This window comes from Tiliqua scincoides, chromosome 14 (assembly GCF_035046505.1).
Source record: "Tiliqua scincoides isolate rTilSci1 chromosome 14, rTilSci1.hap2, whole genome shotgun sequence".
Lineage (NCBI taxonomy): Eukaryota > Metazoa > Chordata > Lepidosauria > Squamata > Scincidae > Tiliqua > Tiliqua scincoides.
In genome coordinates this window covers 14,367,921-14,379,966 of record NC_089834.1, presented here as the reverse complement: position 1 = coordinate 14,379,966, position 12,046 = coordinate 14,367,921, and the positions used below count along the sequence as shown (strand labels likewise).

The window sequence follows — 12,046 nt, the reverse complement described above, 5'->3', positions numbered from 1 at the left end:
AAAAAATCACCTTTCCAATTTCGTCTTTCAGTGTATATTGATTTAGCTGCACACAGTCCTGGAAGAGAGGAAGAAGTTAAAACCAAAAACGAGCTAACAAGCAAGCCCTAAAAGGATACCACGTATTTCTGCTGCGTTTCTCACTTACAATTGCAAAGAAATGTATCGTCATTCATAATTATCACTCTCTATATTATATTTATACTAAGCCCAGCAGACACTTCGCAAAGGCAGACACGCTCCCAGCTGCCTCCTTATCGCAGGCCAACTCAATGCGACGTTCTGCCCCACAGATCATTTTAAGGGGAAATATGAGGGGCTGAGCCTGGGACCTTCTGCTCGCTTGCACCCAGGACAGTTCCAGGACAGTCCTTGCTGCCTGCCCCTATCAACCTCCACTGATCCTCTGCCTCCTTTTGCTCTGTGGATTTGAAAATGGACATGGGGAAGACGTGTGGAGGAGAGAAGAGTGGAGGGCTAGAGCGTCCTCTGAAGTCACACGAATGGGCCATCTAGGCAAGCATTCTCTCTCCCAACAGTGGCCCACCAGATGCCCCCCATGGGAAGCTCATAAGAGGAGCTCTTCCTGTCCCCAGCATCTTGTACTCATAGGTATACTGTTTCTGAACATGGAGGTTACGTCCACCTATTGTAATTCCTAGCGTTCAATGCAGGAGGCCTGTTCTGAAGTTGTTCAAGAATCTATTGTGTGAGCTATCAAAGGCTTAGATAGTTCTAGGCTCGCAGCCATTCCCACATCCTGCGGCTAGGAGTTCCTCAACACTTGACCCCATTACTAACAGAAAAGGAGTGCGAATGGAATCCTCTCACACGTGCTATACCCTTTGAGTCATAAAAGGCCATCCATTACTACAGTTTATTGGCATCTGCGGACAAAGTAAATCTACCCTGAACCGCTGCCGATGAAGTGGCTGAGGAAGTGGCATTTTCTCCACATACGTTGAGTAGGAGGAAGAGTCAAGGACACATGACCACACAGCACTGTTTGTACAACCCTGGGACAGTTGGGATTAAACATGTTGTAAAAATGAAGGCGCCTTTGCAAGTATTAGCTCTGGCACGATCAGGAAGTGACTAACTTTTATTAGGTTTTTAATTTATGGCCTGCTCTTTGTTCACGACAGGTTGTGGGCAGGAGAGAGAGAGAGAGAGAGAGATTTGCTCTATAATGCAACACAGAGGCATATTCCCTATTCAGGCCATCCATGAGGCCAATTGAGGTGATCGCTTCAGGTAGCGGATCCGGTCGCCGCATCTCAATAAAGGCATAGTGGAAGTGGAAAAGGTGCAAAAGAGAGCGACTAAGATGATTGCTGGGCTGGGGCACCTTCCTTATGAGGAAAGGCTATGGCGTTTGGGCCTCTTCGGACTAGAAAAGAGGCACCTGAGGGGGGACATGATTGAGGCATACAAAATTATGCACGGGAAGGACAGAGTGGATAGAGGGATGCTCTTTACACTCTCACATAACACCAGAACTAGGGGACATCCGCTAAAATTGAGTGTTGGGAGAGTTAAAACAGACAAAAGAAAATATTTCTTTACTCAGCGTGTGGTCGGTCTGTGGAACTCCTTGCCACAGGATGTGGTGATGGCGACTGGCCTGGACGCCTTTAAAAGGGGATTGGACAAGTTTCTGGAGGAAAAATCCATTACGGGTTACAAGCCACGATGTGTATGCGCAACCTCCTGATTTTAGAAATGGGCTATGTCAGAATGCCAGATGCAAGGGAGGGCACCAGGATGAGGTCTCTTGTTATCTGGTGTGCTCCCTGGGGCATTTGGTGGGCCGCTGTGAGATACAGGAAGCTGGACTAGACGGGCCTATGGCCTGATCCAGTGGGGCTGTTCTTATGTTCTTAACTACAATTCCCAGGAGGCCTTGCAGGTCTCTTGTTATCTGGTGTGCTCCCTGGGGGATTTGGCGGGCCGCTGTGAGATACAGGAAGCTGGACTAGATGGGCCTATGGCCTGATCCAGTGGGGCTGTTCTTATGTTCTTAACTACAATTCCCAGGAGGCCTTGCAGGCCTATTGTTATCTGGTGTGCTCCCTGGGGCATTTGGTGGGCCGCTGTGAGATACAGGAAGCTGGACTAGACGGGCGTATGGCCTGATCCAGTGGGGCTGTTCTTATGTTCTTAACTACAATTCCCAGGAGGCCTTGCAGGTCTCTTGTTATCTGGTGTGCTCCCTGGGGGATTTGGCGGGCCGCTGTGAGATACAGGAAGCTGGACTAGATGGGCCTGTGGCCTGATCCAGTGGGGCTGTTCTTATGTTCTTAACTACAATTCCCAGGAGGCCTTGCAGGCCTATTGTTATCTGGTGTGCTCCCTGGGGCATTTGGTGGGCCGCTGTGAGATACAGGAAGCTGGACTAGATGGGCCTATGGCCTGATCCAGTGGGGCTGTTCTTATGTTCACTGACATTCACAATTCCTCCACCTTTCACTCCCTGGCTTAAAAAAGGAAGAGGGGTATGGCGCAGAAGAGGAAGTGTAGAGCAGTGGAGACAAGCTCTTGGGGTGGCCTTGAGTTCATCAAAAAAAGACAACAGTTATTTTAAAAAAATTCTCTCTCTCTCTCTCTCTCAGTTGGCCCTGCTCCAGTAAGCTTCATGGCCAAGTGAGGGATGAAACCCAGACTTTTCCAGTCCTTGCCCGACACTCTAACCACTACACTACACTGCTGCTTTAAGCCTTCTGGTGATCACTGTTAGTGAATGTGTGGGATCCCCACCACCGGTATCCCTGCCGGCATTATTGTCTTGCCTTCTCCACCCACTGCAGTCCCCGCATCTGCTGCGCAAAGCGTACGGATACTCAGGCTGAGAGCTGAGCTGCATAAGTGCATCTTCTTAATACATAATTGAGAGCAAATGGGCTGGAAGCAGCATCTATTCCGCCCACCTCTTGTTTTTAATCAACTGCTGTTGTCACAGAACAGGCAATTCCATATATGGTTCTCCAAACAGCATCGCGGATCCCCCTTGCCCCCCGTTTATCTTCTCGGTTGCCTTCCCCCACACTCATCACCAACCCACCCCATTCCTTCCCTTGTGCAAACCCAGTCCAGGGGGTTCCCTTAATGCAGCAGATCAGGCAGCAGGGTAGGATTGGAGCCCTGAGGTTGCCAGGGACACCTATGAGCACATAGATGGGCCGCTGTGAGATACAGGAAGCTGGACTAGATGGGCCAATGGCCTGATCCAGTGGGGCTGTTCTTATGTTCTTATGTTCACAGAGAAAAGCTGTCTATCAGGGGCATCCCGATACCTTCTTGTGCCCACTAGCCCTGTTCACCTAAGGGGCAGCCCCCCAGGCTCAGAGCATGGGAAAGAGCACAGTGCCCTCTCCTGAGGCTACCAAGAGTGGGCTTGCTTGCTTGCGCCGCCTGGCAGAGGCCTCTTAGTTAGGCTCTCATAAGAACATAAGAACAGCCCCACTGGATCAGGCCGTAGGCCCATCTAGTCCAGCTTCCTGTATCTCACAGCGGCCCACCAAATGCCCCAGGGAGCACAGCAGATAACAAGAGACCTGCAAGGCTTCCTGGGAATTGTAGTTAAGAACATAAGAACAGCCCCACTGGATCAGGCCGTAGGCCATCTAGTCCAGCTTCCTGTATCTCACAGCAGCCCACCAAATGCCCCACGGAGCACACCAGACAACAAGAAGACCTGCAAGGCCTCCTGGGAATTGTAGTTTAAGAACATAAGAACAGCCCCGCTGGATCAGGCCATAGGCCCATCTAGTCCAGCTTCCTGTATCTCAAAGCGGCCCACCAAATGCCCCACAGAGCACACCAGATAACAAGAGAGCTCATCCTGGTGCCCTCCCTTGCATCTGGCATTCTGACATAACCCATTTCTAAAATCAGGAGGTTGCGCATACACTTCATGGCTTGTACTCCGTAATGGATTTTTCCTCCAGAAATTTTCCTCCTCACTTTGCGCGCTGGAATCTCTCCACGGCACCTTTGCTAATAGGGGTCTCTTGTCCTTGAAACTCAGAAGTCAAATGGACCAATTACCGAGTTAGGTCATTGGCCCACATACCCCTAAGCAGCTTTAGGTCCCGAGAAGTCTCCTCACTGATGAGCCCCTCCCCCCAGGCACTCAAGATATTCTGATCAAGCCCTGCTTTCATCTTTTGAGAAGCCCCCCAGGAGAAGCCAAGGGCCTTCTGTGTGCATGGCAGGTTCTCTTCCACAGAGCTACGACCCTTCCCCTGCAGGCAGACAAGGGAAAGTTCAAAGACTCGGTATGGGGAGGGGGAGAGAAACCCAAGTCTTCGCTCTGCAGTCGGGGATTGTCATCTTGAACCCATCACAAAGCACATTGGGAGTTTGGGGCTGCTTTCATTCATCCCATCCCTCTCCACTACCAGCCCTTGGGAGTCCAGATCCCAGTCTCCCCCCCCCCCCAACCCAGGCTGCCATCCCTGAATTTAACAAGTAAAATAGTGGTTGAAGAACTGGAGCGGCAGTAAAGGAAAGGAGGAGAGGGCAGCCCAGATAGGATGAGGAAGAAGACCCTGCTGCTACTACCTAGGACTCTGCTGGTGTTCCAGGAAGCAGGCAGGGGGCGGTGCAGCAGGACTGGCAACAGGCTGCTCAGTGGGGCTCAGACATTGCGGATGCTTCATCTCTTGGATCAGCTCCTGGTTCCAGGTGACCCCTTGGCTGGACAGCTCCCCTGGTCCCTGAGAAACCCTCGTGTCTGGCCTGCTGGACAGCTCCCTGGTCATCCCAGCAAGGTGAGAATTGGAGCCACAACAGCAATGGTGGCAAGAGCAGGAGAGCACTGTGACCTTTTCCCACCCAGGCCCTCAAATCCCTCGAAGCCAAACCTTATACGAAGCCATATAGAATGGGGTAAAAAAAAGAACTTGGAAACAAGGCATGCGTTGAAGAGCACTGACCAAGGCGTTATTGAAAACAAACTATGGCAAGGACAGCTCTACCCCTTTCAAAGATGCTTCTCTTACCTGTAAACCCGTTATAGAAACTCTGTGGGATTCTATCGTTGGCCTCCGGGGAAGACGAGGTGAAGAATGCGGAGATGTGACCGGGGAATAAGGGAGAGAAGGATAGACGTAGCATCCGTTTACGCCCGCATTGCCACCGGGCGACTGGACTGACTGGGAGCGTTCCTGGAGAGAGAGCTTACGGCTGGAAAGGTTCAGTTTGATTCGGGGCTCCCTTATCTCGTGGAAGGGGGCCCCAGGGGTAACTCCCAGGAGACCCTCGTCTTCAAGTCTGCTGGGATGAGGGCCTCCTGTTTCTTCCTCGCAGGGCTCCATTGGCTCCTCGGACTCCAGGTCCTCCGGTTGGCCCTGCCCGGGCCCAGCGTGAGAATCTAACTCCACCATGACAAAAGAATCCATTGTGCCCACACAGCTCGTGTTCAGTGCCAACAAACAGCGTGAAAAGGCAGGAGCCTCCTGGTGAAAGCCGAACGATTCATTGCGGCGAACGAGCCTCTCGGCGAAGGGCCTGTTGGAGCTGCATGTTGACATGGTGCGCTGGCCAGCTTCATTCCAGTTGCCCAGTTAGCTCCATTGGGGCGCTTAAGCAAAATGACACAGGCAAGGGCAAAAAGAAGAACACTTATTACCAGAATCCTGATTGACTTTCTGCTCACTAATAAACAGATGGACAAAGGGTCATGCGAGTCTTATTGTATGTCAGGAGCTCCCAGAATTAGAATCCAGAACCCCACGGATCTCTGGAAGTTGTTGCTCCACGTGGCGAGGACCACATGGTTTGCAATAAAGGTTTGAGCAATAAAGGCTCACCAGCACCTGAAGCAGCTTGTCAAATGCCACCACCAGTATCCTTACCCAGGCAACACACCAGACACTACCCTCCTGCTCCCCGAATTCCCAAAAGGAAGAAGGTAACGGAGTGAAGACAAATCACGGAGGAGAAGAAAGTGGTGGGCTAGAGTGGTGGGCTAGATCCTTCTAGGCCACCACTCTCCTCTCCTGCTTCCATTCCCCTTTTCCCTTGCAAGTTCAGCAGGAGCAAGAGGAAGAAGGAACAGAATAGGACTGCTGCATTTTTCTTTTCATCTGGTCACTCTAGAAATGCCCCTCCCCTATCTGACACCAGCACCTGGTACTCTCAGGTTGACCATCTCTAACCATGGAAGTTCCATTCCTAGCTACTGTGACTATTGACAGGCTAGCCTCCATTCATCTGATCACCACCACATTTTTAAAAAGTAAACCAAGGAGCGCATGACAGCAAAGACCCTTTAGACCAGGGGTGCTCACACTTTTTTGGCTCGAGAGCTACTTTGAAATCCAGCAAGGCCCGGAGATCTACCAGAGTTTTTTTTACAATGTTCGCGCCATCATAACATATAACATTTATATGTACAATGTATGTTGGTGTACCTTGAGCCCCACTGAGTATAACAGGACTTACTCCTGAGTAGACATGCCTAGGATTAGGCTGTGAGGCTGCAATCCTAGCCACACTTACCTGGGAGTAAGCCCCATTTAGTACAATGGGCCTTACTCCCAGCGTTTCCTCCCAGAGGCACCTGAAGGGGGGGGTCGGCACTCCGCGATCTACTCATTTTGCCTCGCGATCTACCGGTAGATCGCGATCCACCTATTGAGCACCCCTGCTTTAGACAGAAGCACCATCTTTATTTATTTATTTTTACTTTTCATTTTGACCAGCAACCATCAGCATAAATGAGGAAAAACATCGTGTGTCATTGTCTTTCCCTTTCTTAACACTTTTGGAAAGGCAGTCGTCAGACTTAGAGAGAGATTTGTCTAAAATTAAAACTGCCCTCCGGCCCAGCAAATCGGTCTGAAGGAAACTTGCACGTCAGAGATACAAAAATAAAAATGGAAGGGGGTGGCGGAAGCCAAAAACTCCTCTTATTATCATACAACTGCTTTTCGGGGTGCTAAATGATACGAATACAATGAAAACTACACAATTTTCTCCTAAACTCAGACAAAAAGTTGCCCTTAATTGGCTTGTTAAAATTCAATATACAAAAGGAGAAAACACAATTAAGAGCAGGAATAACACACTATTCTAACGAGCAGTTTTCAAAACACACAACTTGCATTCCGCAACTTCTTCCTGGTTACTACCGGAAATCCCCACTGCCCTGACTAATTCAAGAACACGAAACACGGTCCAACACAGACACCTTTGATTTCACAATGGGGAAGGAGTAAATGGGAAGTTAAAGGGGAAAGCCGAGAGGGTCAAATCCCTCCAGCGTACATGAAGGCTATTTCAAACCACAGTGACAGAAGCTCCACTAGAATATAAACCCCTAGGTAGGAAGGGCACCCCAGGTCCCAGAGGTGGGGCCAACGCAGTCCACAAGTGGAGTCGACGCTATAAAAGGCAAGGAGGCCTCCTTTTGAAAATGGAAGTCTTGCCCAAATGAGGAGGACAAAAAGAAACATGGATGCCGGCCACAGAAATGTTAGCAAGCGGTAAGGGATACAAGGAGAGAATATGAGGAACCCATGGCTGAAAAGAGGAGGGCAACAACAAAGCCTTCTTCAATTAGAAGCAGGAAATCTGCCAGGGAGATGGTTGAACCCATTAGATAACATTAATCAATCACTGAGTTCAGATGACACCCACCCTTCTTAAAGAACTCAAATGTGACTGCATTGATCTTCTCACAAAAGGCCCAGTCCTATCCAATTTTCAAGCACTGATGCAGCCCTGAAGTAAGGGAATGTTTGATCCCTTACTTTGAGGAGGCCTCCATGATTGCTCACCACCACCACCACAGGATGCAGCACATACCCCATTGGCATGGCTGCACCAGTGCTTGAAAGCTGGATAGGATTGGGCCCCAAAACATTTATTTATTCTTTATTTGGAGGTCTTATATTCCCAACAAGGTGGGGTAACCAAGACATCTGTTTAGCAAAACTAAAACATACTCAAATAATGACACATAACTTAAAAAAAAAATACAAAAAGTAATACTGTATAGAAATATAATTATGTAACCTGTCCGTTAATCGCTCTGAAAGGGATTGGAGTACAGGTCTATCAACGGCTACTCCTCCGGATGGGTATGTACCACCTCCTGGTTCAACAGCAGTCTTTGAATACCAATTGCAGAGGGGGCAATGGTTGAGAGAAAGGGGTGCCCTGGTCTCCACCTTATGGACTTCCCAGAAGTAGCTGGTGGTCCGTTGTGGGAACCATCAATCTGACACTGGATTAGATGAGGGTTCGGCACGAACCAGCAGGACTTCATGTTCATATGAAAGGGTGACAGATCACAGCTGAACATACGGTCCCATGTACGGTTTTGCTCAGCAGGTGGGTTTGAGAGACAGCAGCGGCAAAAACATATGGCTTGGTACAATGTTAAAACTGGGAACTTGCTGCCTCAGGTGCCTCTTTTGACGTGGAGGGTTCAAACTGTATTAAGCAACCAATACGGGCACAACCTACAGCCAATCTTGTGTGGGAGTTTCGGTGCCGGCCTGCAAGCCTACCGCATCAGGAAATCTAGGACCTGGATTTCGTTACCATTAGATGGCTTTTGCTTTTATAATGGATAAAAAGCTTTCCTATGAATCCATCACAACTGCACTTTCCCGCTCGGTCTCATAAATGCATTTAATACGTATACACGGAGCACATCAAGAGTAGCAGCAGATTCCCCTCCCCACTAACATTTGCTGTAGGGTCTGCATTTTGGGAGCGCCGCCAACCATCGCATATATAAATAGCTATCCCATTAACCGGGAACGGTGCCTGGATTGCAGCACCCACAGCTACTGCCGAATATCCCCGGCTCTCCTCCCGCTGAAACCCGCGTCAGAAAGTGCACCAAAAAAGGAAGTGGATTGTCACAGGACAGTAGAGGTGCAGGAAGCAGAAAGTCAAGGCCTGCCGGAGGGGAAGTGGTTGCCAAAGCAAAAGGGCCCGCAGTTAAGAGTGCCTTTGCACCTGCAATAACTAGAAAGAAGCTGTACTTACAGCGCTGTCCTAGGCAAGTTTACTCAGGAGTAAGCCCCACTCAGTTCAAGGAATTGCAGCCTCACTGAGTTTACACAGCACTTGCCTGAATGTCCAGAAAGCCATTCAAAGACCGCACTGCGGCAGCGTTCACAACAACCTTGTAAGGCAGGCCGTGCTGTTGCCATTCCTTTGCAATCCCCCGGCAAGGAGGTGCGCACTCACGACATGATAGCCCCAAGTTCTGCAGAGCACACTTTCCAGTTGCTGGAGAAACAATGAGGTCCAGCCACAACTGCCCAGGCGATGCGCACGAGAACATGTTCCAGAACCTTCCTCCGCCAACCAGGGGACATGTAAACCTGCTTGCGACATGGGTAGTGCATCCTATGTTTTCCTCCCACATTACACTTTACCACCTTACACTTTACTTATGTCCCACATTACCTATGTTTTCCTCCCACATTAAATAGGCAGGGCAGACCCCTCCCATACACCCACAAGTGTCCTCTCTCTGCCCCCCAGAACTTTTTCTGATTGACACATAGAAAGAGGGAAGGAAAAATTATAACAAACAGAACAAGGAAGGAAGGAAGGAAGAGAGAGAGAAGGGTTCTTTGCAAAGTACTGGAGAGGAAGGGAAGGCTCTTAGGCTGCAATCCTAACCACATTTTCCTGAGAGTAAGCCCCACTGAACAAAATAGGACTTACTTCTGAGTAGACCTGGTTAGGATCGTGCCCTTAATATATTAGCATAAGTGATGAAGTCTGAAGGGAAACAGTATTCTTGGTTTACTGTTACGTAACACTTCCATTTTTCTCACCCATTCTTTTCAAGAAATAACGCAGCTCCTTCTTACATCCAAGTGTGCAAAAGCTTAGTCCCCACTAGCAACACACGTGTCCAGCCAGCTGCATGTTTGACTGGGTTAGCAAGGGAGGGGTTCCCCCCCCCAACAGAACAACACGGCCGTCCCTGCCTGGCACCAAAGTTCGGCCATTCGCTCTTCAACTCGGAAAGGCCAGCCCAGCTTTTCGGAACCCAGATGGGCCCAGGAGAAAATCCCGGCAAGAAATACTACCTGGAGGAGAAGGAGACGGCTCAGTGTTGGAACCTTAGCCTTTAAGTTTCCCTTCCATGGTTCTGCTTCTCGCCAGCTACCTCCAAAGCTCCAGGCAAAGGTCTTCCTTTCTTTCTGCAGATCTGCTCAGCTAATCTGACACGAGACCACAACTTTTGCCTGTTTTTAATCAGGTCGACACGGGCCCCGTTATAACTCTTTCCATTCTTGTTCCGTTCCTAAACCTGCCCTCCCCAAAGGATCCCATTTTCCAGGCAGCTCTTCAAAGCCTGCAAACAAAGTTCGGTGTCAGACTTTGCTCTGTTAAGTACTGAAACTCGGCGGCAAAGCAAAGGCTGTAACTTTCCAAGCAAACAACACGGGAAGCCAAATCATCTGGATTAAAAAACAAACAAAAAAATTAAATTAAATTAACACCACCGCCCCCAGGCTACAGCCTTCTGAGCTCTTTCCAGCCTTCCTAGACAGGTCCATCTTCTTTTTCACAGTGGACAGCCTGATGCTCTGGGAAGCATTCTGCTATTGCTGCCACCCTCCCCTCCCCAGTATTCAGGGGTAGACTGCACCTCAACATGGAGGTTCTCTGGCTACGGCTAATAGCTGTTGTTGGACCTGCAGGACTCTTCCTAATCTCCTTTTAAGGCTACTCATGTCAATGGCTTCAAGGTGATAAATTAGTCTTTGAGGAGGGTGCAGTAGCTTCAGTTGGTCTGGAAAGCTGCTGAGCTGCAACCCTGGGTGTGAGAGCAGGAAGACGATTGCTCAAGCTCTAACAAAATTGCACTGGCCCCCCGTTTGCTGCGGGGCCTCACTAAAAGCAAATGAATGTGCTCTGGAACTCTGAGGGGGCCCCATCCCTGGGTCACAGTTCCTCAGCACCCTAAACTCACGGGATGGGTCTGTGGTTGGGCTGCCACTCCGACTGAAGCCACTCCTGGGGATTTGTTCCTCCCAGCGTGATGTCACGTCAGTTAGCCAGGGAGGTCCAGTTAACATCTCCAGCTCACTTTCAGTCATCTCCTGGAAATCAATGCTGTTTCCTGGAGACTCCAAGCCCATGCTGGAGAGCTGACAACTCTCATCAGAGGAACCCCTACTTTCCTATTGACAAAACGGGGATTAAAAACAAGACCGCTCTACCTTACGTGGTTTGTTGTAATGATTCCTATAAGAAAAATCAGCCACTGGAATGTACTATATACATCCTCTATGGTGGACTAAAACAACCTTAGAAAAGCCTAGAAAAGAGGTGCCTGAGGGGGGACATGATTGAGACATACAAAATTATGCAGGGGATGGACAGAGAGAGATGCTCTTTATACTCTCACATAACACCAGAACCAGGGGACATCCACTCAAATTGAGTGTTGGGCGGGTTAGGATAGACAAAAGAAAATATTTCTTTACTCAGCGTGTGGTTGGTCTGTGGAACTCCTTGCCACAGGATGTGGTGATGGCGTCTGGCCTGGACGCCTTTAAAAGGGGATTGGACAAGTTTCTGGAGGAAAAATCCATTATGGGTTACAAGCCATGATGTACATGTGCAACCTTCAGATTACAGAGATGGGCTATGTCAGAGTGCCAGATGCAAGGGAGGGTACCAGGATGAGGTCTCTTGTTATCTGGTGTGATCCCTGGGGCATTTGGTGGGCCGCTGTGAGATACAGGAAGCTGGACTAGATGGGCCTATGGCCTGATCCAGTGGGGCTGTTCTTATGTTCTTAAACTACAATTCCCAGGAGGCCTTGCAGGTCTCTTGTTATCTGGTGTGCTCCCTGGGGCATTTGGTGGGCCGCTGTGAGATACAAAAAGCTGGACTAGATGGGCCTATGGCCTGATCCAGTGGGGCTGTTCTTATGTTCTTAACTACAATTCCCAGGAAGCCTTGCAGGTCTTCTTGTTATCTGGTGTGCTCCCTGGGGCATTTGGTGGGCCGCTGTGAGATACAAGAAGCTGGACTAGATGGGCCTATGGCCTGA

The 12,046-nt window shown here is 49.5% G+C and overlaps 1 protein-coding gene across 8 annotated transcripts in view; it reads right to left on the bottom strand.

The window, feature by feature from the left end:
* The window catches only part of CAMKK2 (calcium/calmodulin dependent protein kinase kinase 2), a 33,044-nt gene that overhangs the window by 17,849 nt on the left and 3,149 nt on the right, over positions 1-12,046 (bottom strand). For all 8 annotated transcript variants that reach the window (XM_066609530.1, XM_066609533.1, XM_066609531.1 and 5 more), the window contains 2 exons: positions 5,004-5,584; positions 11-58 (listed from right to left, as the gene is read on the bottom strand). In XM_066609530.1, the coding sequence (XP_066465627.1) occupies positions 11-58; positions 5,004-5,534 (579 nt within the window). In that variant the 5' untranslated portion in view covers positions 5,535-5,584. The remainder of the gene's footprint in view (positions 1-10; positions 59-5,003; positions 5,585-12,046) is intronic.